Here is a 25,261-nt window from a genome sequence, read left to right as displayed (position 1 = left end):
AACTGTAAAAATTGGATGCAGTTGTTCGCACTAAACCCAAACATTCGCCATCTTCACTTATGTGGCTATCCCACTGGCGCCACTTTCTCTCAGCTGAACATGGGATACACACACGCACGAAACATGTACACTGATACTGATACACCCTCACTATCACCCTCCCTCCCCCGAATCCAACGCCTCCTCCCATGCTTACCTCCCATCCGATGCGGACAGCGGATCAGCTGGAGGCGCAATCGAAGATTGCAGTGGTCCCAGCTGTACACACTGGAATATTCTCCCATGTTGCTTGTCTGTGTTTTATTGTGTTAGGGTGTGTTGATATCTGTGCATTCCTGAATTATCCTTTTGTGTTACACATTTTGATGTTTTTTTTCCCTTGCTACCTAGCCTGACCTGTCTCCCCAATGTGATGTTTTTGTTTTGTATGTACGGTCGGCAAGGTCTGTCATCTCGGTTGTGGGCAACTGCAACTGACAAATAAAGGCATACATTCAGATTCCAGCAAGAACCTCCAAGAACTGACACAAAAAATTCCAAAATTTTTCCATAAATAGTGAAGTAGCTGCTGACACACATGTTCAGCATCCTATATAGGGAGATAACCTGAACACAGCCAGTTGGGCCAAGTCCTCTTTTGCACAGAAGAGGTGTGCTCATTGCTGCAAACTGTCTCAGATCGATTGCAATGTGTTGGAAACATGCCTTTATTTATAAATGGTGATTATCTGCAAACATTCAGTAATCTCGCTGAGAGTGATTGCAGTCTTTCTGAGTTGCACTGAGACTGTTTGGAGACAAGTTGCCTCCCACCAGGTGACTGGTGGTAGTTTGTCATTGTAACTACTTGCAATTGGTCAGTGCAAGCAAAAGAAATTCAGTGCAAACACCGGCTTTTCCTACTTGCAAGCAGGTTGCCCTGCACTATCTTGAAACCAACACTGTGAGATGTGTCACTGTCTGTTCCATTCTATCAGGATACAAGCTGCGACACTTCTCAAGAGCCATCATTTTATCACAGATTTGCACATTCCTGCTCAGGTATCTTTGACAAAGTGTGCACTATGGCCATTGGATGACAGAACACTGCACTGAGCTAGTATTTGCTTCACTAGTCACAGTGCAGATGTTGAACAAGTACCTATGCAAAGAATATTGAAAAAAAAATACACATGCTACAACATGGCAAATGTTGTCCAACCAGCATGTAACCAGGTATTCTACTTTTGTGCCTTTTGGTCTCTGATCTCACATGCTGATATAACTTCGGGCAACAGGCAACTTGCCTGCCTTCGCTTCTAAACAGTGGCAGAATGGTACACTCGCATAGTAGTGGTTGTGACACCTGTCATCAAAGGGGCTGTGTTGTGGACAAAAAGCTGAAATTGGAATTTGCCAGTAATCGAAACTAAACTACCCAACCATGACAGGGTTTCTGGTACTGCTGCCATCAGGACCTAAAAACACAAACAACTTCCAGACGAATCACACAAGTGCACAGGCAGGTTACAAAGCTTTCAAATTTGTCCTTTGGAAGTCAAAAACATATTATTTCTACACTCAGCTGCACCTGATGCTGCTCAACTGTAACTGCGTCGTGCAGTTTCCAGAAATCAAGTCCGAACATCGTTTTACAGTATTTAAATAAAAGACAAAGACAAAGCAAACGACAGTGCAATTTATTTTCTTTAATTTCTTCTGACTGAAAGGTGTAATTAGTAGTTATACTGGGGCGTTATCTGCTGAAAATAACACACTCTCACTGTTCAATTTAAAGTCCCTTTCTTGGCACACACTTCTAGGCGCAATTCTAAAATAGAAAGCTCAAACCTATCTGAAAAAGAAACTTGCTTAATGTTTAAACAGAGACTAAATATCATCTAATTTACACCTAGGGTAGAGATGTGCGTGGGAGAGTAAAGTGAAACAAAAGAAGCTGGTATTTCTTTTTCGTGGTGTTTCTTGTGTAATGTAAACCTTTGTCTGTGTAATGAATTCCATTTTCTGTGTCAAACAATATAGTCTCGAGAAGGACAGGAAATGTTCCAAATACTTGCAAAAATAAGCCAATGGTGCATTATCTCCTTAGAAACCTTGCACCTTTTTTTTTTTTTATCTGACGGAGCTATTCATCATTTATCTAATCATGGCCAGTCTTCATCCAAAATGTAATATAATTATGGTCTATAACTGTTCTCAGGATATTAAGCTGTATCTAGGCCACGGCTAGCTCAATAAACACCTTCTAATAATGGCTTTTAGTGGTCTCAGGAGTGACTTATTCTAACACAGTGAGAACTCTCTATGGCTCCCAAGGCCACACGAGTTTGCAGCTTGTTGCAGAGATGCACATCAGTCCTTTTAATGGGGACACTGGTTTTTTTGGGGGTGGGGGGTGGGGGGTGGGCTGCTCGTTCTTCTTTCACATGAGATTATCAAACTCCCCCCTGCCCCGCCAAACCTACGCCAACACTCTCCTCCCACCCCGCTGTCACTGAGCGGCCTCCAGCCTCGGCCATTCCAGCGACTGTTGAAAAGCTCATGAAGCGCTATGCTTGTGGTTGAAAGGTGGCCAGGAGCCTGGTCTGTGCACATAAGCTCGTGTTTGATGTATTTTTTTTTAGAACTTCACATCTACTGAATTAAAAAACATATCTGACTTTGTCAGAGATAAGGTCAAAATAACTCAATGATATGTTTATGATAAAGAAAATGCCAAGAACACAAGCAACAAAAAGGAAAAAACCAGCGTAAATGATCCAAAGAGAAAACTCTTGTCAAGGTCAAATTCACAGAAATAGCAGGTCTTGAAATAAATGGACCGCTGAAGTCAAGTCCTGTGTCTCCTCTGCTCTTGGCATATTGATAATAACAACAGAAGAGACTCTGTGTATCCTGGTGTTGTGAGACAGAATAGTATCAGTGAAATGACATCGGGGGCTTTGTGTGGATCTGTGTACACAGCAGACAGAGCCCTGGGTGAAGGAACTGTGCCAAGAAAATGAAGGGCTAATCCTAGAAAAGAAGCCAAGACAATGGCTACATTTACATACATGCAGTAAACAGACTCCAGTACATTCTCTGGTCAAGGTTGTACTGAGAAATGAGGGGTTTACATAAATCCCTCATAGCTTACCTCATTGACTCTACCTTTCAAAAAAATATTAAAATTGAAAGAAAAAAGTTTGAGGTTCTTTTCAAAAGCCAAAACTCATCAGTGCATTTGCTGGTAATTTAAGGACCCAGTGGTTCATGTTTGGTTAAGTTTGGTTGGCTAAAAGTTATTCAAACATGCATAAAATGCATGTTGTGCACAGCGCTGCAGAATCAAGAGACAAAATCACAAGTCTTTCGGTAAAGATGGATGCCAAACAGTGTATTTCTTTGTTATCATGGTCCCTAATGCGTGCTTCGTCATGCTGTTATGGATGTCTTTGAGGAGCAATGTTGTGGCACAATCTCTGTGAGGTGTAGCAACGCCGACAAAAACCTGCCATGATAATAAAATCCTTTAGCAAGGCTGAGTGTATGGTGTCGGCCTCTAATCCAAGCCTCACCTCAAAGGAAATTCAGACCGGCTTACATGCATGGATGGTGTTAGGAAAAAGAGAATGAAAATGTGCTGCATTTCACACACAGTGCAGCTCACACTGTAGCCAGAAATTGTATCAGTGCTGCTCAAAGTGAGTAAAGCCAGTGGCAAGGGATAATCTCAGATACTGGGGTTGTCTAATTTGCATAAAATACTAAGATTGCAACCTGTTCTCACTCTGAACCCGTCACATATAGATGCTTGCCCAGTATGTGATTCATAGGCATAGACGTTTTGATGCAGTGGGTTCCTCTTTAGTGTCATTTTTCTATGTTCAGGGCAGTCTGACAAACCAACACCAGTCTGTCAGAGTCTTTCAAATACTGCCCATTTGTCAAAAGTGTTGATGTTTTAGCAATACTCCCATAGTGTCCTTTTTCACTGGATCTTTGGAGCATTCATCACAACACTGAGACGAGCATCCTACATATGGATGCTTCTTAAAGACCTTGATGTCATATTTAAACACAGTGGGTAGGAGTATTTTCTTTAACATGCAGGGTTAATATTGTAAAGGGATAACTTTGACTTCGTATAAGGGAAAAATATTAAATGTTTTTGAAACATGGTACAAAACACAAACCTTCCAAATTGTATGCTTTCTACTTTTAAATGTGGGAGAAATTGCTCTTAAAGGCCTCAGTTACACAGGGCTCGAGACATGTTGGCAACTATCTGGCAGTCCCTGGTCTCTAAAATGTGTTTCCTGACCAGTTGCAAGTGTTTGCTGTGGATTACAAGGTGAAACTGAATGCAAAGAGGCACAACCCAGTTGCAACTGCTTTAGCTCCTAGCAGATTGTTGCAGTTGCCTGTAGTTTGCATCAAAGACGCCAATTGGCCGGCAAAGTGACCCCACGTTTGCTAAGATTTTTAGGGGCAAGTACAATAATCCCAGTTTTATCTGAATTTACAGATACAACTCCACTACAGATTGGAGAGTAAACGAAGAGTATTTGCAGACAAGTTGGCTCTTCCATGCAAACTACAGGCAATTGCAGCAATCTGCTAGAGATTGAAGTAATCTCAAGGAGGGTTTTGGTGCTACTCCCTTTTTACCTCCGGCAACCACACAACAACTGGTTGGGGAAAGCACATTTTTCCTCAGTCATCAGAAGATATCAAGGATTGCTTGCTATGTTAGTGAGGCCTAAAAGAGGATCCTTTGTTATCCCATTGTTGTTGCATTAAGACTAGCATCAAAATTACATCTTGTGTATAGAACGGCATAATACATGTGGTAACCAAGGCGATAAAGTGCGAGTATATTTTAATCCATCCATTATGTTTGACTACACATAAGAATTTTGTTCCCTAAACTAAGGAAAACAGCTAAAGAAACTTAAAAGTCAAAAAATACAAAAGTAAAATTAAAATGTAGAAATATCACGCTCAGATAAGACTCAAACATCCCTTTTCTGGTTAGTCATGTGATGGTGCCATGTGACACCACACTTCCTAATGCAGACTCGGTTGTTGTGCTTCTTCAGTTGTCAAAATAGTGTTCTGAAGCACTGCTGGCACTATGGAAAATGATGCTAAAGGGGACAGCTGGGATTGGCGCCAGCCACACTGTGACCCTGCATTGGATAAGTAAATGGACGGATGGATGGGTGGATGGACCCTGAGCAAGAGTCAGCATGTGATAGGAGTAAGAATGTGTCGTAAACAAACGTCTATTGGTGGGTTTTAAGATCTTGCGACGACAGATCTCGGGTTGGCACAGTGTGGAATTGAACTGGGAAAACATTTACTTTAACTTTATGTGCCAATACTTGCGCTGAAAGCCAAGTGAGAGAAAGAGAAGCAAGTGAGCGAAGAAAAATGCCACAAGAGAGTGGCCAGAGCCTCGGAGAGACCTCATGGGCGAGAGCTGCACGTTCCATTTAGAAAAGGAAGGAGGAAAGAAGGCGCTGTTCACCAGCTATTAATAATCAATTTCAATTTCCTCTCAGATCTCATTTTTATTTTTTGAATATTAAATAATAGATATTCATTTTAGATGTGTTCCACACCACTGAATAAAGGTGTTTCCCTACAAAATCCAGTCAGACTGTAACTTGCCGGCCGGCCTACGTTCTCCTTGCCAATACTGGATGAGTCAAACTCAAAAAGAGTACAACTGTCTCAGATGAAAGTTTTAAGACTTAGCTGCTGTCATGGCAACACTAGTCCTACATGCAAATTGTAATAAGAGCATTCAAAAACAAGGAACATGCAGGTCAAATGCCTTGGGATCCTATTTTGTACCACATTTCATGCTCACCACCTGTTTTCTCAGTCTGCTAGGAGCTGAGAGTATCAATCCATTCCTGGAAATTAACACTTAAGAAATGAATTCAATATAATTCATTATTCTATGAATAAAGCGGAATACTAGATAAAAGACTGACATGCTATCCAAGAAATATTTTATCATGGAAAAATACATGAACCCAAAGACAAGTTATTTTGTGCTAATTATGGAGGGTCGTGTCTGCTCTGTGTCTTTAATGAGCAGTACTCACTGCAGCATCTCGTGGCTCTGCAGTCTAGTGACATGCACTCTGTGTCCTGAATTGTTGTCCTGATAATGGCATCTGACTATGGGCCTTAGCATTTACAGCTTATCTGCATTGTGATAAGATCCTAATTTGCATATTATTTAGGCAAAGGTTGCAGAACTGTCAACCAGCACAGTCACTGCCGAGTAAAAAGAACCAATGAGGGGCACTTTCAGTGGGCTTGTATGATGTGCTTTTTCACTGTGATGACACATGAAGGCAGCAAAAGGCTCATCTGTGGGCTACCCGTAGCCTAAATAAATATATTAATGTTACTGATACAGTAATAAAGGTAAAGTCAATAACTACTAGTAGGTTACTGAAACTATTTTAGGGTCTGGCATCAAATTATACAACGATATTAAAGTCTACGCAGAATTAATCCTTATGTTTTAGATGGCTGTCAGATTTTTAATAATAAATGTAAACCTCCTGTTCCACCAGATCCCAAAGGTGCTCTATTAGACTGAGATCAGGTGACTTTGGAGGAAATTTCAGTAAAATAAACTCATTGTCACGTTCAAGAAACCAGTTTGATGATGTTCATGATGGCATGATGTGTTATCCAGCTGGAAGCAGCCATCAGAAGACAGGCACTGTGGCGATAAAGGGATGGACATGGTCAGCAGCAATACTCGCGTAGACTGTGGCATTTAAACAATGCTCAATTTGCACTAAGGTGCTTAAAGTGTGCCAAGAAAATATCCCCCACACTATTACACCATCAGTAGCAGCCTGAACTATTGATTCAAGGCAGGATGGATCCAAGCTTTCATGTTGTTTACGCCAAAATCTGGCCCTACCATCTGAACGCTGCAGCAGAAATCAAGACTCATCAGACACGGTACATTTCTCCGGTCTTCTCTTGTCCAATTTTGGTGAGCCTGCGCGAATTGTATCTAGTTTCCTGTTCTTAGCTGATAGGAGTGGCACGTGGAGTGGTTTTCTGCTGCTGTAGCCCATCTGCTTCAAGGTTTGACATGTGCATATATAGTTCCCCTTCTTTATACACATACTGCATGTAAATGTCTGTTCTTAATTAATGACACTGGCAAATGCTATTGCAGTTATTGCTTGGAAACAGGAACCATCAAGGGAGGATGTCTTAACCAATATGAATATAGAATAGCATAATGCTATCTTGAGTAAAATGTATATCAGTATAATAAAAAGAATTACTCACACTCAGACCAACTGTGAATAATTATTTAAGCCACTTAGCTCCGTTCACTCCAATTCATTGAGAGCTGTTGAGTGTCCTCTAGGTGAACTGCAACTAATTTCGGTGCACTGGGACTAATAATAAGTGAACATGATCTCCATACATCAGTTACTCTAATAACGTCCAAGCAGGGCATTACAACATACACGGCCTAAAGGGAAACAATAATATTTTTCATAGCCAAATTTTAGTTATCCCTGTAAGGCTTCAAAGTACCCTAAATGCTCATTTTGCATCAAAAAGATCAACTTTTGGATCTTTATGATGCGATAGAGAGGGGGTATCCTTGATATTGTCATTGTCAGGCTCAGAGTTCTGGCTGTATGTACAGCAGCTCCACCTGCCTGCTGTTCAAACCTTCTGTTTTAAAGGGGTGGCCATGCAAAGGAAATCTGCCTAAAGGAAGTGTGGCCTCAAAGGGAGATGAGGTAAAACGCTTGTTTTATATTGTGGATGAAATAAGGTGCTAAACAAGGATTCTTTTATTAATGGAAATAATGCAAAACTACACTATTAGAATTCAGGGGTAAAATAACGTAGCTGGAAATAGGTGTAATAGCTCCACTTTGAGATTATGGTTTATTATAATCAAGCCCCCAATGAGAAAATAACTACTTACCCCTTACATAAAGAGATGATTCAAACTTGCACATTGATTTATGTAAATGCAGTTAACAGAAAACGGTGGAATAATAATCTCGGACATATTACACGAAGGCTTGATTAATATCATTGTTTTCGTCTGTAATAACACTGACGTTTAATGTTATTTTTTATATATTATTACTATAGCGAACATGCAAAACTTTTCCTACAAAAGGTTTAAAAGGGGCTTGATGTGGTAGCAGTTACTGTGAGGCTGTTCCTGTGTTGCAGGTGTTCTCACTTCAGCAGGTAGCAGACCTGGGCGACAGATGGGAAAGATTGACAGTTTGGATTAGTGTGAAATAATCTCACTGATGTGTGCACATCTGGTGTCCCTAATGGTGTAAGCAGCAAAAACACATACATTAACAACACGATAAAAAATACATAGCATGAATATTTTCAAGTGATAAAAAAAATAATTTTAATAAAAAAATATTTGAAACAGCAGTGCACACGGGCCTAATGCAGTATTTTCACATTCTTCAGTTTGGAAAAGAAAACACGAATGCGATGTTTTGATGCAGGAACGAGAAGAGGCTCGAGTGGCACCTGCTTTATATTTATGACTGACGGGTACTAAAACTATTGCTATATATCTCAAAAATTGCCTCTAAAGTTGTTGCACTTATTGACATTGCTTAAAGATTTCACTCCACGCAGAGTGAAAGCATCACATCTGTGTCACAGGTGAGAGGAATAACCGCTGATTACACTTTAAGTATTTCAGCACTTTGCTGTTTATTTCATCATAAAAAGCCAGAAAGACAGACAGAACCTTAGAGGTTAACTTTCCCTTCGTGAAAGGAGGGTGACTTATAAAAGTAGATATGCATTTTTTTTTTTAAAGTCACATAGAGGGAGGGGGCTGTTTGTCACCTGTCACACTCAGTTGTGTGCCTAAAACTAATTAATGCAGCATATGTGCCTCATTTGAAGAGAGCCCCAAAGGCAGGTTCAAGCCACTGAGTGCCAGCCTCTAATACAAATGCATCTATCTGTAACATGCACACAAGCACTCGCAGTGAAGGTCTGTGAGCGACTTCGCTTGATCAAATCACACCACATTTCTTAAAAACAACGTTACCTTATTATCTGTATTGTTAACGTTTCTTCCTCAGTGGATCAGCTACATAGTGTCCATTGCTTAAAATCACTACAGCGTCCTTCAGTCTTAACACTTAAGAAATTCTTACTTTTACTTACTTAGAGTTAAAAAAACAAAATAAACAACAAGAAAAAGATGTTCACCTGGATTTTGATAAAATCCTCCACAGGTGAAGTGAAGTACATTAATTATCACATTAAGGTGTGATGTTCTGTCGGGAAACCCTGAGTCTTGGAAGTTATTTTGCCGTGTACCGCACACCTAAACATTGTTGCAGACTGATCACACAACCTCGTGAGGCAGCAGCCTCTCACAGAAGGACAATATGCCTCACCAGACTGCAACGTCCCTTGAAGATCACGATAAGGAGCCAAAGACACGTGCTCCTCTTTCTACTTGAAGCCCAAAAGAAAAGATCTGCTGCCAATTCCTGGTTTAAGGACACCCACAGGGATCTCACAACCATGCCACTGTTTTGCCAGGTAATCTCAACCACTCTCCAAACAACCGCTGCAACCGCTCTCAGGCAGAATGATGAAGGTTTGCAAATAACTGCCGTCTGATTTAAGAATGCAGATAGATGCCAACACGTTGCAATCGGTCTGACTCACATTGCACCAATGAGAGCAACTCGCCTGCAATAGAGGACTGGATTCAACTGGTTTGTACCTATTATTGATTAACTTGTGTTAAACATCTTTGTCCTCTGCACAGTCATGTGTGAACCACTGTTAAATGTATTACTTCACTGTGTGTGGAATAAAAGACTGTATACTACTTGTGCTGCTTCACTGGTTCTTTGCCATTCTGGTTCTTCTCAGACATTATTGTCAAAAGTAAGATAAGATCCATCATTAGTTTTCATACTACAAGTGCTCTTTAAAATACTGTAATTTTGTTACTATTTCTGATAGAGACAAAACTCACAGTTCTATAAAGAGGAGACGATGAGCTTTAGTCAGTGTATCACAATAGCACAAGGTCCTCACAAGCTCTGAGCTCAGACAGAAAGATTTTGCCACACGTGCTTCAGATTACCTTGCCTAACCATTCTGGGCTAGAGAGACAATTCAGATGTTTCCTGGAGGATGAAAATTATTATCTAATTTTACAGTGAAAATTACAAAAGTAAGTCCATTGAGCCTGTCTAAGTCTTGGTCAATAAATATTTGAACTGTTTTTCCTATTCGAGCTCCTATGGAGTGAGAGATAGGAGACAGCTTGTAAAGCCAGTTTGGAAATATGAATGTGTTTGGCGTGTGGGAGGGAATACCTGAGGAGAACCCACACTGGTACAGGTGCAAACTCAATCTAGAGAGATCCCAGCAGCACAGCTACGGTTACACTATACTTCTCAGGACAATCACATCTTGTTGACAGCACTTTGCCAGTTTCTTCTATATATACAGTCGTGATTTAAATACAGATAGACAATAATGTTGCAGTTCCACCAAAGGTCTTTCTCTTCCTATAACAGCTTGCATTTTGTGCAACACAACAGTGACGGTGAAATAGCTAAAACTATATCCTGTTTTAATGGCATTAAGTCGAGATGTGAAGCTTTAAGAGAGATCTTGTTAACATGACTTCTAAGCAGATATATGGAAGTTTTTCTCTGCCTGACATCAAAGATTGCATGTTTTCCAGAAGTCCATCTGTTCAGCTCTGACTCTTAAAATAATTCTAATTACAAACCACATTATCAGTATCAGATCTTTTTAAAAAAAAATTTTTTTTTAGCAAAAACAATCATCAAACCAATGCTGTGCCAGTTAAAAACCTGCCACGGTGTCCCTTTCACCTACCAATATGTTAAATAGTCAGTGATGTTGGCAGTGCCATCTGTGGCTTTGATAGTCAGTCAACCCGAGATCATCTGTGCGCGGCTGTCTGAGCTTTGCACCGACCTGTTCCTCATGTCAAAAGATTTGGAATTCTGCCAGAGTTTAATACACATGTCTGTCCAAATGATTTCCACGTTCACCACAAACGAACGAACACGTGGAGCCCGCGGATCAAACGCGCGGCAGACAGAAGCCGCTCTTTAAGGAAAAGAATTCCCACAGCTAGCTGCCGGATGCTGCAGCGATCAAATTCTGAAGTCACAATCACTACATTTGTTGCACATCAGTACCCGAGTAATCTGGCACACCGTGTCCTTGTCATTTAATGAATGCCTTGTCTCTTTAATGACATTCAAATGTGACAGCTTAGTCCTTGGATTAAAGAGAAAAGTTCTCTGGTTCACCCGCTGCAATCCCACTGTGAGCAGAGTGGCCATTATACTGCTGTATTCCTCTCCGCTATTAGGTCTCTGAGCGCAGCTCAATTATCCCACTACTCTCACATGCTTGCTGACAGCCGTGTTGGCAGGTGTGTCCTTTCCAGACGTGCTCACCTCTCCGGATTGGAAATTAGTGAGTGCACCTAGCCATCAGCAAAAGCAACTGACATCCTCCACCAGCATGCCCTTTCATTAAGAGTGAGGAGATGGAAGTGAGATGAGAAGAAGAAATGCTGCTGGAACATCTAACAGCAAAAAGCTGCCTCTTAACTGTCGGCAGCTTTTGTGCATTTCTAAGAAACAAACTGCACGCGCAGAGTTGATTTACCTCATGCAGGTTACATGATGAAAAGAAATCCTCCAGAAAGAGACGGACCGGTTTTTAAATGTGGCGTCCGTGGGTGCAATTCTGGCAAATATATTTAAATAAATCAATTACTTTGCTCACTTTGAGGAAAAAAGTGGCCATGAAGGATATGAATAAACCTCTTTTCATTATACACCCTCAGAAATGTGAATGAGCCTAGAATATAATCATGTATGATTGTGTTTGGACTCTAAAATATCCGTCAAAGTTTGCTTCAAACCCGACTGAACTCCTCTGTTGTTTATGGAGCCGTTTCTTTTGCTCGAACAGAATTTTGGTTGGAGCTTTGAAATTGTTTGTGCTGTCCTGCAAAATGAGTTGGTATCACTTTAGTCAAGTCTTTATATAACTCTTTTTATAGTTTTTGTTTCACATGAGCGGCTCCAACTCTGCGGGTCTCACGTGTGAAATGACTTCTTACCACAACAACTTCGCAGAGCCAGAAGTGCAGCCGAGTTTATCCACATGCATAATAAAGTCAGTCATTATGTCTGAGTTTTTCCAGTTCCTGGCTCTCTCATTTCTCAGCTAAAGCTTAATTTATAAGAACAAAACGTTTCAACACCCACTTCTCCAGTCCACTGGTAGCTCATCTCAAAGCCTCTTCTGTTCTCTGCTGCATGTTTAATTTGTTCCCTCCTGCACTCCACGCCTCCTCCCATGTACCTAGCCCATTTTACAGGGAAATGGACAATCTTGGGAAGAGCCTTCCAGTTCAGCAGTGTCTCGGCTTCCTTTCTCTTTCAGACACGAAAAGCGGGACATCGCCATGGCAACTGCATTTGAGAGGTTGTAAGGAGTGAGGCGGTCAGCGCGGACAGAGTCAGAGGCTGTTAGAAAGCAGGGTCTGACTTGGTGTTACAAACTACGCCTGGAAATATGAGCATGAATTATCACCCTTTTTTTTTTATCGTGTTACTGGGAGTCACCAAAATTCTTGATTTTGGAGGGAGCGCTTGAAGGGAGCAACAAGTGCGTTTCACTTGGCTTTCCGAAGTGATTTAGCGATGCAAAGAAAGTGATTTAGCAGTGTTGACAATATTTAACAAACCTGTAAATTTGAGCATGCTGTGTGAGTCACGCAGGCCAGGTTCAGCTTATTTTTCCAGATGAAGTTATTGTTAACAAAAGCTCAAGTTGCAGCTGTTAGGCTAAAGGCTACACCGACCAGATGCCAAGAAACTAAATATAGGACTCTTAGGACTCTCAGTAGTAGCACGTAAGTCAAACTTACACCCGAAACACACATAAGCATGTTTAATGTTTAGCACGTGAAGGCAAAGAAAAAAAAACTTGAATTCCCTCGCTAACAGATTGGCAGATGTCTGTTTGATCACACGCTTCTTTGTCACGTTCGTCCACGTGCGAAACTAAAAAAACATAACTGGTGGGCGAAAAAAGAATCACCTTCCGTCGGCCTTCAAGAGTACAGTCGCTGCATTTCTTTTTCTTTGTGTTAGCTTCCATCACACTCTGCTTAAATCTGCATAGCCTGTGGCTCCGTGGTGACTCGTAATTTTCCCCGCTGGATGTAGCGGAAGCTGCAAAAGACTGTGACAGGTTAATCTGCACTTGACCCAAGATGATGGCCTTCTCTGCTTTCTCTTCACAGCTGCTGGATACAAGCCAGACTTTCTAAAACGGTCTGTCCTGCACTATAACAATTTGAGAACCAATAAAAAGGTGCAACGCTGTCTCAACACGAGGGACAAGACATATTCGTCCTGTGAAGTCCTACATAAAGAGGGGCTAGCCCTGCTAAGAGAGAGCATAGCCTACCTGGCCCTACAACCTGCCTATAAATGTACAGAACTATCCTTGCCTTTTCCGCGCTTCGGTTTTTGTATGCACACCTGCAACACGGGGTGTGTTTATGGCAATAAAGGAATGTGTCACTCATTTTTATTACCGGGGTCATAGAGGGGAGGTTGAGTGATTTTTAATGACAGATGAAGCACAGAAATAAACAATGGCCAATAGGTACAGGTTGTGCAGTAGCTGCAGGCTCTGTGGACGCTCTAATTTCCTCCCTTTCTCGCAGTAACCTGGTGTCTCGTTTGCCAGCTGGATGCATTCACATAGCACTTCTCCACAAGTGTCTTACAATTCATCTCTCATTCACTCGCACGCAAACACACACACACGCAAACTATCAACAATGTGGAGCGTAAAAGACTAGTTCAACCTTTCTTATATATCCGTTTAGTGAAAAATATGAATGATATTCCGCATTGTAAATGCAGCTGAATGGGGCTTAATTATATCGAGCTTATCCGATTTTTCTCTCCCTTTTTTTTTCCAAAAGATGAAGCTGAGTTTACAGCTGCATCGGGCCTTGGTGAAATGTATCTTTTGATAAGTAAAGAGAAGAAGAAGTTGGCTGTTATTTCATTTCAATTTTATTATTTATAGCCTACTGTAACGCTGTCTCCTGGAGATTCATCGTCGCTGTTATTATCTGCATTTGCTGACTCATCAGTTTCTATAGTCACTGAAATTCACGTCATTTTAAAGCAAATCACTCTTTTCCGACGTGCATTGAAAATACATTGGACACCCACATGGGTGGTTAGCTAGCTAGCATTAATTAGCAAATTAAATCGGTCAGAGTTTTGAACTGTTGAAGAGTTGTAAGGTAGAAAAAACACGAGCAAGCAGAGGGTTTAAATTGGGATTTTGCAGAGGCACAAAAAATGTGATCCTCTGGAGCATTCATCTGAACAAGACTAATATGGATACAACAAATACCTCCAGCTAAATGCTGAACTGGGCTAGTCTCATTGCAAAACACACAATGTCCTCGGTTTCACCTGGTTTCACCTTTAAGAAAGAAAAAATAATAATTTGACATATAACTTTTGTGTCTCTATATTTAGTATATACCAACTCTTGAGGGGATCCTCAGACTATTTCGCTCTGTTCACCAGCTAGCTGCTACACTGTATTTTTAGAGCTTTTTTCCTTAAAAAACAAAACAAAAGAAACACTCTGCCTGCTGCTGCAGTGGGCAAGAGTGCTGAGAGTTAACCAAAAACAGTTACAGTTGCAGGTGTGACAGCTAAACATTGAACTGAAAGCTCTGCCAAGATGAGGGGAGCATTTTCAGGTGCTGTAAGCACAGCACACGCAGAATCGATGGTAAGCTGAAAGTTCTTTGGGAGATACAGAAGTAATGCTCAGCAGCAGCAACAGAAAACTTTTGTCATGCAATATGAATGCTACTAGTACATACCGGGCTTCCGATTTTAAATGGAGAGCCCCTGAGATACCTTCAAGGCATAGAAATACAGAGCCGGTTCAATTAATTTAAATTTATTAACAGTTTATTTATACAGTGCCAATTCAGATGCCTTCAAATGCCTAAAGTCACTTTAACCCTTGAGAACTTTGACAATCAGATAATCTCCTTCAAGCAGCACTTGGTGACTGGGGGAAAGAAGAACCCTGTTTTAACAGGAAGAGGAGGGAGTGAAGAACAAATGCTCATATCTAGCTCTAAATGTAAGCTTTATCAAAAAAGGAAAATTGTAAACCTAATCTTAGAACTACAGAGGGTATCTTTCTCCTAAACTGGGAGCCGGTTCCACAGTGAAGAAGCCTTCTGTTCTGTCTTTGGAAACTCTGAGAACCAAAAGTAAGTCTGCAGTCTGAGAATGATTTTCTCTGTTCCAATAATAGCTGGGTTTTTTGCTCATTCCAGACCTTTATGTGAAAAGAAGGATTTTAAATTCAATTCTAGATTTGACAAAAAGCCAATATGGGTGAAATATGATCGCTCTGTCTAGTGCCCGTTAGCACTCTTGTGGCATGCTGGATCAGCCGAAGGCGTAAAGCATGCCTCGCCACTTGGCTGCCATCTTGAAATGGCCCCTGCCATGTTTTTGGGCAATTATTTTGAAGCATTACCTAAATAAAGTTTAATTTTAACGGTCGCCGCGACATAAAAACTAGAGAATCAGCAGTGAAATCTGATTTAAAAACAAGTGATTAAACTTTAGGGGCGGCACAGTGTTGGTCTCACAGCTCGGGCTAGGTTAGTTAGCATGTTCTCCTTGTGCCTGCGTGGGTTCTCTCTGAGTGGGTTTATCCCACTGTCCACAGAAATACAGTCAATGTTAGGAATCACTGGTGTTTCTAAAGTGGTCTTAGGTGTAAATGTGAGCATAAACTCACCGTCCCCATGACCCTGAGGTTGAGAGCTGTTTCTAGGACTTCACTTGTCGGGACAGAGATCTCAGCCCACTCAGTCCTCTCGCCTTTTCATGCAACAGCAGTGGTGGCATCTCCTTGGTACGTTTATATGTATACTGTACATATATTTCACTTGCTGACAAATATACTTAAAAACTTAACTTACATTAAAAAAAAGATTTTTGGGGTTAGGCAGGAATCATGCAGATTATTTACAGGGTGTTTTCTTTTATTTCAGGCTTGTGAGAAGAAATAAATATTGGAGGAAACTTTTGACCTCTGCTTAAACTTAAAATTCATACACAATGGTAATTTTAGACTCCTCTGTTGATTTATTTTAAATCAGAAAAATGACTAAATTGAAGCTGCTGAAGTGATTTTTTATGCTTAATGTAAAACTACCAGTAAACAAATCTTATATTAATGATGCACTACTGCAGTTAATTGCAAACATCTAAAAACTGACTGCGGTCTCGGATGAACATCTGGGGCAACCATTCAAAAACTCATAAATGTTAAAAACACATCTTTGAAAAAGGAGGACAAAGCATCTGTGGTCTCTTCAACACAAGTGTTCAGCATCATATAGAGGAAGTAGACCTCACTGCTGCTGAGAGAGGACACCAACGAGTCGGGAGGCTCTTCATCTCCCCCCCAATTCCACCTGGAAAAATCTGACTACATCATGGTCACATTAGACATCATTTTACAAAAATATGTTAGATATCGTGATTAATGCAGAATGTTAAGCAATCATAGACCTTGACGTCAATGACTACGCGTTCAGATGTGGCGAAATCCAACAGTCGGCCTACTTTTCACTAATTAAATCCATAACTGAAACATAAAAGAGCAGCAGTTCTGATATAGATTAGCCTCTGCTTCCTTTGGGGTGTGCAATACATCAAAATAACAAACGATAGTAATTAAATTCGTCAAGTTCCCCCAGAAACATTTAGAATTACAGCTAAAGGTGAAATTCCTTTTTTTCCCTGTATGTTGTAGGTTGTTACTTGGCACAAACCAATACAGGAAATCTGGTCATAACTCCCCTTTGGGATATAAAGTTTGGATTAGTTCAGCACAGAGTTCTGACCTTTCGACCCCTGACCCAACACTCATGAAAATTAAATCAATATTTTCCTGAAAACCTCCTGTCTGACATGTCTTTTGCCAGCTGCTGGATTATCGAGCACTGCAGGCAAGAACGGGTCTTTGAATGCCTCATCCAATATGGCTGCCTTTATGTAGCAAATCCCCTTCTTAATTTGAATACAGTTACTATAATATTCATACTGATACCACTGCACTGATTCAACTTAACACTTCTTACAGTACTGTGAAAAACTCTTGAACCACAACTCATTTCATCATATAAGGAAACAGACTTTCTTGTCATTGTTTAGAAATGGTCTTGCGTGTTTAATCTCCAGACTTCTGGAGGTCTTTCATTGAACATTGGCTGCTTCTTCACTTTTCAGTCCAGTCCTTGTAACAAGGCATTTTAACAGGAATGTTGTTCTTGTTTTTTAAGGCATTTAACATAATCATTCATGCAGAAGAATAGCACCACACTCAAGGAATTAACTTGCTTTGGCTTTAAACACAACAGATAACTCAGCAAAGAGTCAGTTTAACTTAGCCTAAAATAATAAAAACACATATTTTTTCTAGTGTTGTCAGCGTTAATCTTGTTAAAATGACATTAACGCCATAACCGGATTAAATCTCCGTTAGCGAGTTATCGCAGCTTGCCCCGTGCGTGGGGCTGCACAGTGTCAGCACTGTTAGCTTGTTAAAGCGTTAGGGCCGTGCATCCCCACGCACGGGGCGATCTGCGCTAACTCGCTAACAGAATTTGCCACCTTAATGCGGTCAACGTCATTTTAGCAAGATTAACGCTGACAGCATTAATTTGTTTGCATTCTTTTGTAGAATCTATGAAAAAGGCCAAAGACAACAGAGTTTGGCAGGCATAAATCAGCACCAACAAGTTGATTAGTTAGCTGAAATATTGTCATAATCCCAGCATGGCGTGCAGTGTGTTGTTCAACAAAATCTGAGGAAACTTGACAAGCTATCTACTGCAGACAAACAGCATCTGAAAGTTATTCCCTTTAAAAATAGGGAATACATCAATGAAAGACCTGACACAGGATGTAAGAGATGCATCTGGCTCTTCAGATGATCCATCTCCGTTTCACTGAAGCCATCAGAAAATCTTTCAGTGGAAGGGAGCCTGTCAAGAAGCCATTCTCAGGAAAAAAAAAAATGCAGAAAATGCTGAGGTATGCCAATTTACAGAAAACATGGAGTGAAAATCAGTGGCATTGGAGTGATGAACTCAAATTGAAAATTTCTGGTTCAAACTGACATTACATATGGAAGTGGTCAGGAGAGAGGTTAGAGATGGCTGTGAGTGTCTACAGCCATCTGTGAAACACGGTGGAGGCTCTGTCATAGTCTGGTGGAGGAGATCTTGTCAAAACTGATGGAATTGTGAATGCATAAAAGTACCGTCAGATTTTGATACACCGTGCAACACCATCTGGAAAGTGTCTCAGCGGGAGCCACGTCTTTTTTCTGCCGGACAACAATCCCAAACAAAGAAGACTGGAAAACTATTCCTGGTGGTCATACCAAATATTGCCTTTCACGCATGTGTAAAGAAATAAGCAGTGAGTCAAGACTTTTGCACAGTACATATGCCGTTGAGAACAGAAAAGAAATGTTGGTTTGACAACATTTTAACAGCTGTTTGTCTTACTGACTCATTTTCAGTTTGACTGAAACCATCATAAACTTATTCAACAAACTTAATTACCATAACCAGGTCAGCAGAGGTCTGCTGCTCTTTTTTTTTTTGTTCTTCAGCCCTCTAAGATGGTCATTAGAAGTCTGTGAAGTGCGATTCAAATTTTTGCAAAACGAACACATGCTTAACAGAAAGCTCGTGATAACGCCTTCATGAATTTGGTCCCACAAATTATGAAACTGGAGCCACGAAATTATGAAAAAAGGCTGCAAATTAGGCGAAATTGGAAAATGATGTGGATCATCTTCATTCAAGTAAATGAAAACAACTAAATTGGGTCTATTTTTGCCCCAACACACAGCATCATCTAATGCTGCAGATATAATCAGCCCTGGCCTCAGTGTGGGTTATATTCCTCTGTGGCACCTTCAGGGAAACACTGTAATTGGTTAGTTGGTGAAACCATTTTGCAAGTGCAGCTGAAGTAAGAAGAATTAGAAGGGTTTTTATATATATTTGACAGCATAACTGCAATTAAAGTAAAATGCAGCCTAACTGCTACCTGCTTCTTTCATAAGATAGATCAGTATGGCCAACATAAACCTGACACACAGCACAAAGCTGACATTTCCAGGCTGGGCAGCCTGGCACAATAATGTCTGTTGTGTAACAGTAAAAGCAGACATGCTGCAAAGACAAATATACAAGTTAAAAAAAAAGAGAGAGCAAGAGAGACATAAGGAGGAAAGTAGAGATACCAACCATGAGCTGCAGGTTCAGTGCTGGGCGCAGTGTCTGAGCACACAAGAAGAGGACATGGCAGTTGTGGAGGGAGGTGTGGAACAGGAGGAACAGCATGCAAATAAAGAAGAATTGGGGTGGGGGAGGCAGGGAGGGAGCAGGGCAGGGGGAGAAAACAAATGACACCCATAAGCAAGCATTCAGAAGACCAGAACATGACAAAAGACATAAGACTTAAGGGAAATCAAAGGGAACCAAAGGCAGTGCAGAGATAAACACGGGCTTGCATTCACACACAAAAATACACTTTGCACTGCACACACTGGACGTTCGACTCAGAGGGGAGTGTGGCTACTGCTCGAGGAGATATGGAAGAGACTATTATCGTGTGCTGTTGGCAGCTTTGGTGTGCAGAAATGAAAGACTATCGAGGGGAAATAATTGTGCAGCCGTCTTGATGTATCAGTTTGTGACTTGGAAAACATTTCACCAGCACTTTATGAAGGCAATGTTTCATATGGCAAATAGTTAAGTAAAGCAGAAACAAAGCAACAGAATTCATTGTTGAAATAACTCTGCATTGGATGAGATACAGCAGCCAAATTATCACCAGCCAACTCTTATCACTTTAGGCTTTTTCAACACCAGGTTTTAAATTTAAATGCACTTTCCTGTAGTTGCTATTCGTGAGAGTGGCGACCTTACATTTTAGCTCCACTACTAGTAAATCCAGCTAAAAGGATCTTGGCCGGGACTGTGTAAAACTTGGACTGATGGGTGTCAGCTTGCAGTTTTTTTCTTCTTTTTGTGGAAAATGCTACATAAATTATCAGCTGCCGCACATCCTTGAGTCTGCCGTCAGAGGATTTCAGATGCTGTTAGATAAACTGACAAGCGCTGTCTCAATAGATGTTACACCTGCCCTGCTGTGCAGCGTTTGCTATCAAGCATGACTACTTCACCGTTTTGGTCAGCAGCAGTGTAGCTCGAGAGGAAAAAACGTTATCAAATGTGAACATTATCTGCATTATCCAACTTTGAAAAATGTGGTGGCATCATGGTAACTAATAGAATTTCACAGGAAAATCATATTTACAGTGTATATTATGCGTAGCTCTTGGTTAAGTAAATACAGACATTTCACATGGCTTATTAAGTTCAGTTGATAGCTGGAGATTTATAATATTTCAATGACTTAAGCCATTGCAACTCAGTATTTGAGATCCATCAACTCAGTGCATTTAGCAACGCTGGCTGCTTTGATTAGGTTGCTTTTACATTAGACCAAGCCGATGTGTAAAACAGAGACAAATCACAGCCAAAGCTGGTGTAGCTTCAGTGCACACAGCAGACTGCTACACCCCCACTGTATAATTGGTGAGACGAAAACAAACAGTTCACTCTCATTTAAACTACCAGTTACATGTCTTTAACTATGTCAACTGCAGTGTGTTTTAAAAGGTTCAGTGTGTTACATTTGAGAAGATTTGTAGTCTTACTCATATAATATTTTAAGGTTTTGATTTCAGAATGTACCCCTAATTTCTTCTCTGTCTAACATACTACATGTGGACCATTTGTAGAGAGCATCCTGAGACACTGGCTGTTTATAATAATCAATGAAAGTATGTGCATTCTGTGTCTCACTTCGACTATAGAGGTCCGTCGCAGGTGTAGCCAGTCAAAAGATAAGTTCTACTCCCTATCCGCTCTGCGAATGATCCACATGTGAAGTGCTCGTGTGGTGGAAGTAACCCTACAATAAAGTTTAGGCCCTCCTTGACTATGAAAAGCCGATTATTCTGAAGCAGGACAGTTTTGTTCCCGTGTGTCACTTCCAATTCTTTGGTCTTTTCTCTCTGCAGGGACATGTGACAGGGCCTGTAAGGCGTTGATACAGATAGATGTTATTGAAAGTTAGAGATTTGTGCTCGGTGCTAATGTGCAGGGAACAATAGACCAATGCCACACCTCACCTCTGCTGCCAGAAGCTATGATACAGGGAGCAATTTCACAAGGTGAGTCCGTCTTAGAGTTACTGAAGTCTCAAAGGATCCGTTCTCCTTGAGTAGTTGAGACATGTCAGTGCTAAATAATGCCCTGGGCCAGGAATTAGACTGACAATGCATATTTGGTGAAGTTACAGCCCTTAAGTGCCTTAGTATGAGCCACAGAAGTGACCAAAATAGTGCTTTTTTGCAGTTGGATGCTGTATATAGAGAAATTCTTTGAGCCAGATTAGTAGGGTAGACTGTTAAATGTGGACGTGCATTACCCAGCTATCTCATTTTGTGCCGCAAACAAACAAACGAAAGCGTAAAATCCCCACACAATAAACTTGCTTGATCCTGATTACAGAGTCCTGTCATACCAAAAGGATGCTGTATGAGTTCTGAAGTGACAATTAGGTTTACACCGTTATATGTTGACAGAATGACACTGCTTTCCACAGGAATTAGGAGGTATAAAACAATACCCTGGCGTAAATATGACAAGCAGGATCCTATTTCACTAATTGTGAGTTTTGGGCAGTGGTGTTTACAGTTGCACAATAGTTCTTTTGATGTTGTCTGAGTTCCAAAAGGATTGTTGACAAGCGTTAGCAGACCTTAGAAAAGTCTTTCACGAAGCAAGTCGTGCTACTTGGCAGTTATTTCAGGCTAACGAGGCCAAGCTCCTATCTGGATAATGGAAAGAGACAAGTACACGATCAGCAGTCACATTTGATCAAATTTGTTTTAAAAAGTGGTGGCTGTGCTCAAAAATGAATTTGAAAATCTTTCCTGAATTGCAGTCACCACATTGCGTCTGTATTTACGGCTCAGTCAGGAGTGTCTGCATTATCAGCAACAGCGTCTGTTCGTCTCGCCAGAGCAGTGAACAAATATCATGCTTATCACATTATGTATAGTGTTGTAGGGGCAAAAAACTCCTATAAACTTACACATTATATGCTCTCATATTTATGGTGTTTGAGTCACATTCACATGGAGATAGGTAAAAGTTTAAATAGCTTAGTGTGTGTAAGTATTATTGCAGGGTTTTTTTATATATATATAAAAATGCAGTGCAAATCTCTCTGGAAATGCTGGCATCTCAAAATAGGCACAAAGGTGGTCTGAAAAATGCTCATTTTAGGTAAAATGTCATACAGGTGCAAAAATCTCTGGTAGTGGAAAATGTTGGTAATCTTAAGACATGGTTATTTTCAGGGACCAGTGAGTTTATTTTATTTATTTTATTTAGCAAAAACAGGCGTCTGAGAAGCAGAGGACATAAGCTGATTCAAACTTTTTCCAGAATCAGTCCGTTGTTGGTAAAGACTCAGGTTTAACTGCCTGATGCCTCGAACTCTGATCATCTCCAGTGGCTTCTGGAACATCTTTTTAGACTCTGGTAAGTGTCACAGAAGCGTTTTTGCTGACTGTTGGTGAAGAAATTCAAAATCCAAATCCAGGCTCTGACACGGACAAGAAAAACTGCATAAATTAACCTACATATTTACTATGACAGTGAGTGAAGATGCATGTCTCCTAACAGCTGACTGTTGCATTCTTCCATCCAGCAACACATTTGACTCATGTGTCTCCCAGTTTGTCTCTTTTAAAGCCAACAGGGAGGACAGATTTGTCCTTAGGATCTCTTTTAAATGGCATATCTCAGCCTTACAGCGTCTCTCTCACAGCAGTCTATTTGGTAAATGTTCTACATGGCTGCAGCCCCCAGAAGCAAGGAGTAATTTTCTATTTAAGGTTTCTGTATTTATGGTGGTGACTACACCTGTTATGAACAATTTCTTAACAATAAAACCAAATCAAATGTCACACTACGCTGGCTTTTCATTTCTTTAAAAAATGTTTATGAGGATGAGAAGGTGGAGGCAGGTCTGCTGTACTATTATCTGCCTTATATTTTCCTAAAACAGAAAGAAACAAGGAGTTGTAGAATATGATCCCATTTTTTTAATTGACTGGTGACATTTCATGAGTCTATGAGAGAGCACAGGGGGGGAAAAGTATTTGTATAGTAGGAGGAAATAGGGAAATGACGGGCTTGACTATTTTCATTTTATACATTCCAGTATAATAGCAACAGCAGCAGATCAGAGCACATCTTCCTATGAAGGGTTAGATCAAAAGATGATAATAGCCTCTTTTCAAAACATCTCTGCCACCGGAGAAGAGATTTATGCACTGGTGTTCACTGGCATCCAAATGTAAAATGAAGCCTGTGTCGCTGCAAGCCTCAGTCAACAGAAAGGCAGCCTGACCTGCTAACCCTCATTACACTGTGGGTGGTAACCATGTGGGACCATTCAGTATGTCTGCTGCAGAGTGATTGCCTGTACATTTTTGAACAGCCTCTCTTTCCAGCAGCCCTCTTTCACCATCTCTAGCTTCAGGTCAACTGAGACATCGGCAGTGTCCTCGCTGACATTCAGAGACATGATGAGGACATGGCTTCATGACTAGTTGTCATGATTCCCACAAGCCCTTTGGTGACTTACTGTGACACGAAATCCAGCTCAACATGCAGCGATAACTGCGTGCCAATCATAATTATATTGGTAGAAATGCATTAGGGGGAACCCTGCAGTACAGAAAAATGCCAACATGCTGCTGGGTGTCCCCGCTGGCTGTTAGATTACTTTTTTCTTGGATCCACTGACCTGGCTTCTCTACTGTGGCTTTAGTTTGTGATTTCCTATATTTCCCAGACTTTTGCCGTCCCCCGTGGAGCGCTGCTGATAGAGAAACTTGTATCTCTTTCTTTTCAACAAAAGATTTTGCTCTGTAATAACAGTTGAATGCTGGAGAACAATGGAAAATCCAGGAGGAATTTTTTTTCCAAAGTCAGTTTGAGGCGCAATAGTATTATAGTGATCTGTATCATTTATTTTTTTTAGGTTTCTGGTCACTTGTTTTTTTTCTTCATGGAACACAAATTTAACCCAGGAGTGAAAGTGCATTACAATAAATGTTTTTCTCACTCACTATGTGTTAACAGACCTCTCTGCATTGAATCACACTTGTTATTAATCTCTGTCTCTCTTCCACAGCATGTCTTTATCCTGTCTTCCTTCTCTCACCCCAACCGGTCACAGCAGATGGCCCCGCCCCTCCCTGAGCCTGGTTCTGCTGGAGGTTTCTTCCTGTTAAAAGGGAGTTTTTCCTTCCCACTGTCGCCAAAGTGCTTGCTCATAGGGGGTCATATGATTGTTAGGGTTTTTTTTCTCTCTATGTATTATTGTAGGCTCTACCTTACAATATAAAGCGCCTTGAGATGACTGTTGTTGTGATTTGGCGCTGTATACATAAAATTGAATTGAACTGAATTGAATTGATAAATGGAACAAACACCATGACATTTTGTACACATTGGTAATTAAGTTGTTAGTGATTCACATGCACTGCCATGAAATTTGACACATATACATCGACAATACAATTAATTGAAATAACTGTGGAGAAACCCTGTAGCACCATCAACCTTGATTATGGTCAATTTTAAGGCTGTTAAAGACCATAAATATTATTATTAATATTTTTACTGCTATCATGTTAGCGTGCTGTGCCTCACAAAGACATTACCATTGCTGTAAACTACAGGCTGGTTAAATGTTTATTGTGCTTTTGCTTACTACTAATTAAATTTTAGCATGTTAAGATATCAAATAAAACATTACCTATGATGAACTTCAAAACTAGTTAACATTAAATTTATAGCTCATTTACTGCTAGCATGTTACCATGCTATATCTCAGCCAGAGTAAATACGCTAGAAAATATAAGCTATCATTATTTACTATTATCG

At 40.6% G+C, this 25,261-nt stretch overlaps 1 protein-coding gene and 1 long non-coding RNA gene across 9 annotated transcripts in view; both read right to left on the bottom strand.

The window, feature by feature from the left end:
* The window catches only part of cadm1a (cell adhesion molecule 1a), a 467,431-nt gene that overhangs the window by 21,364 nt on the left and 420,806 nt on the right, over positions 1-25,261 (bottom strand). For 6 of the 8 annotated variants that reach the window (XM_085173685.1, XM_085173687.1, XM_085173689.1 and 3 more), the window contains one exon: positions 19,469-19,501. The exons of the other annotated variants lie outside the window; for them this stretch is intronic. In XM_085173685.1, coding sequence (XP_085029811.1) covers positions 19,469-19,501 — 33 coding nt within the window. The remainder of the gene's footprint in view (positions 1-19,468; positions 19,502-25,261) is intronic. 8 annotated transcript variants of the gene reach the window in all.
* Positions 14,048-19,462, bottom strand: LOC146510381 (uncharacterized). Its single transcript, XR_014876292.1, has 2 exons — positions 16,552-19,462; positions 14,048-15,811 (listed from the first exon to the last, which is right to left on the bottom strand). It is a non-coding gene; the product is annotated as an uncharacterized LOC146510381 (long non-coding RNA).

This window comes from Neolamprologus multifasciatus, chromosome 10, assembly GCF_963576455.1.
Source record: "Neolamprologus multifasciatus chromosome 10, fNeoMul1.2, whole genome shotgun sequence".
In the NCBI taxonomy this organism is placed as follows: domain Eukaryota; kingdom Metazoa; phylum Chordata; class Actinopteri; order Cichliformes; family Cichlidae; genus Neolamprologus; species Neolamprologus multifasciatus.
Note: the sequence above shows the minus strand (reverse complement) of the source record. Positions and strands in the feature narration are given on the sequence as shown.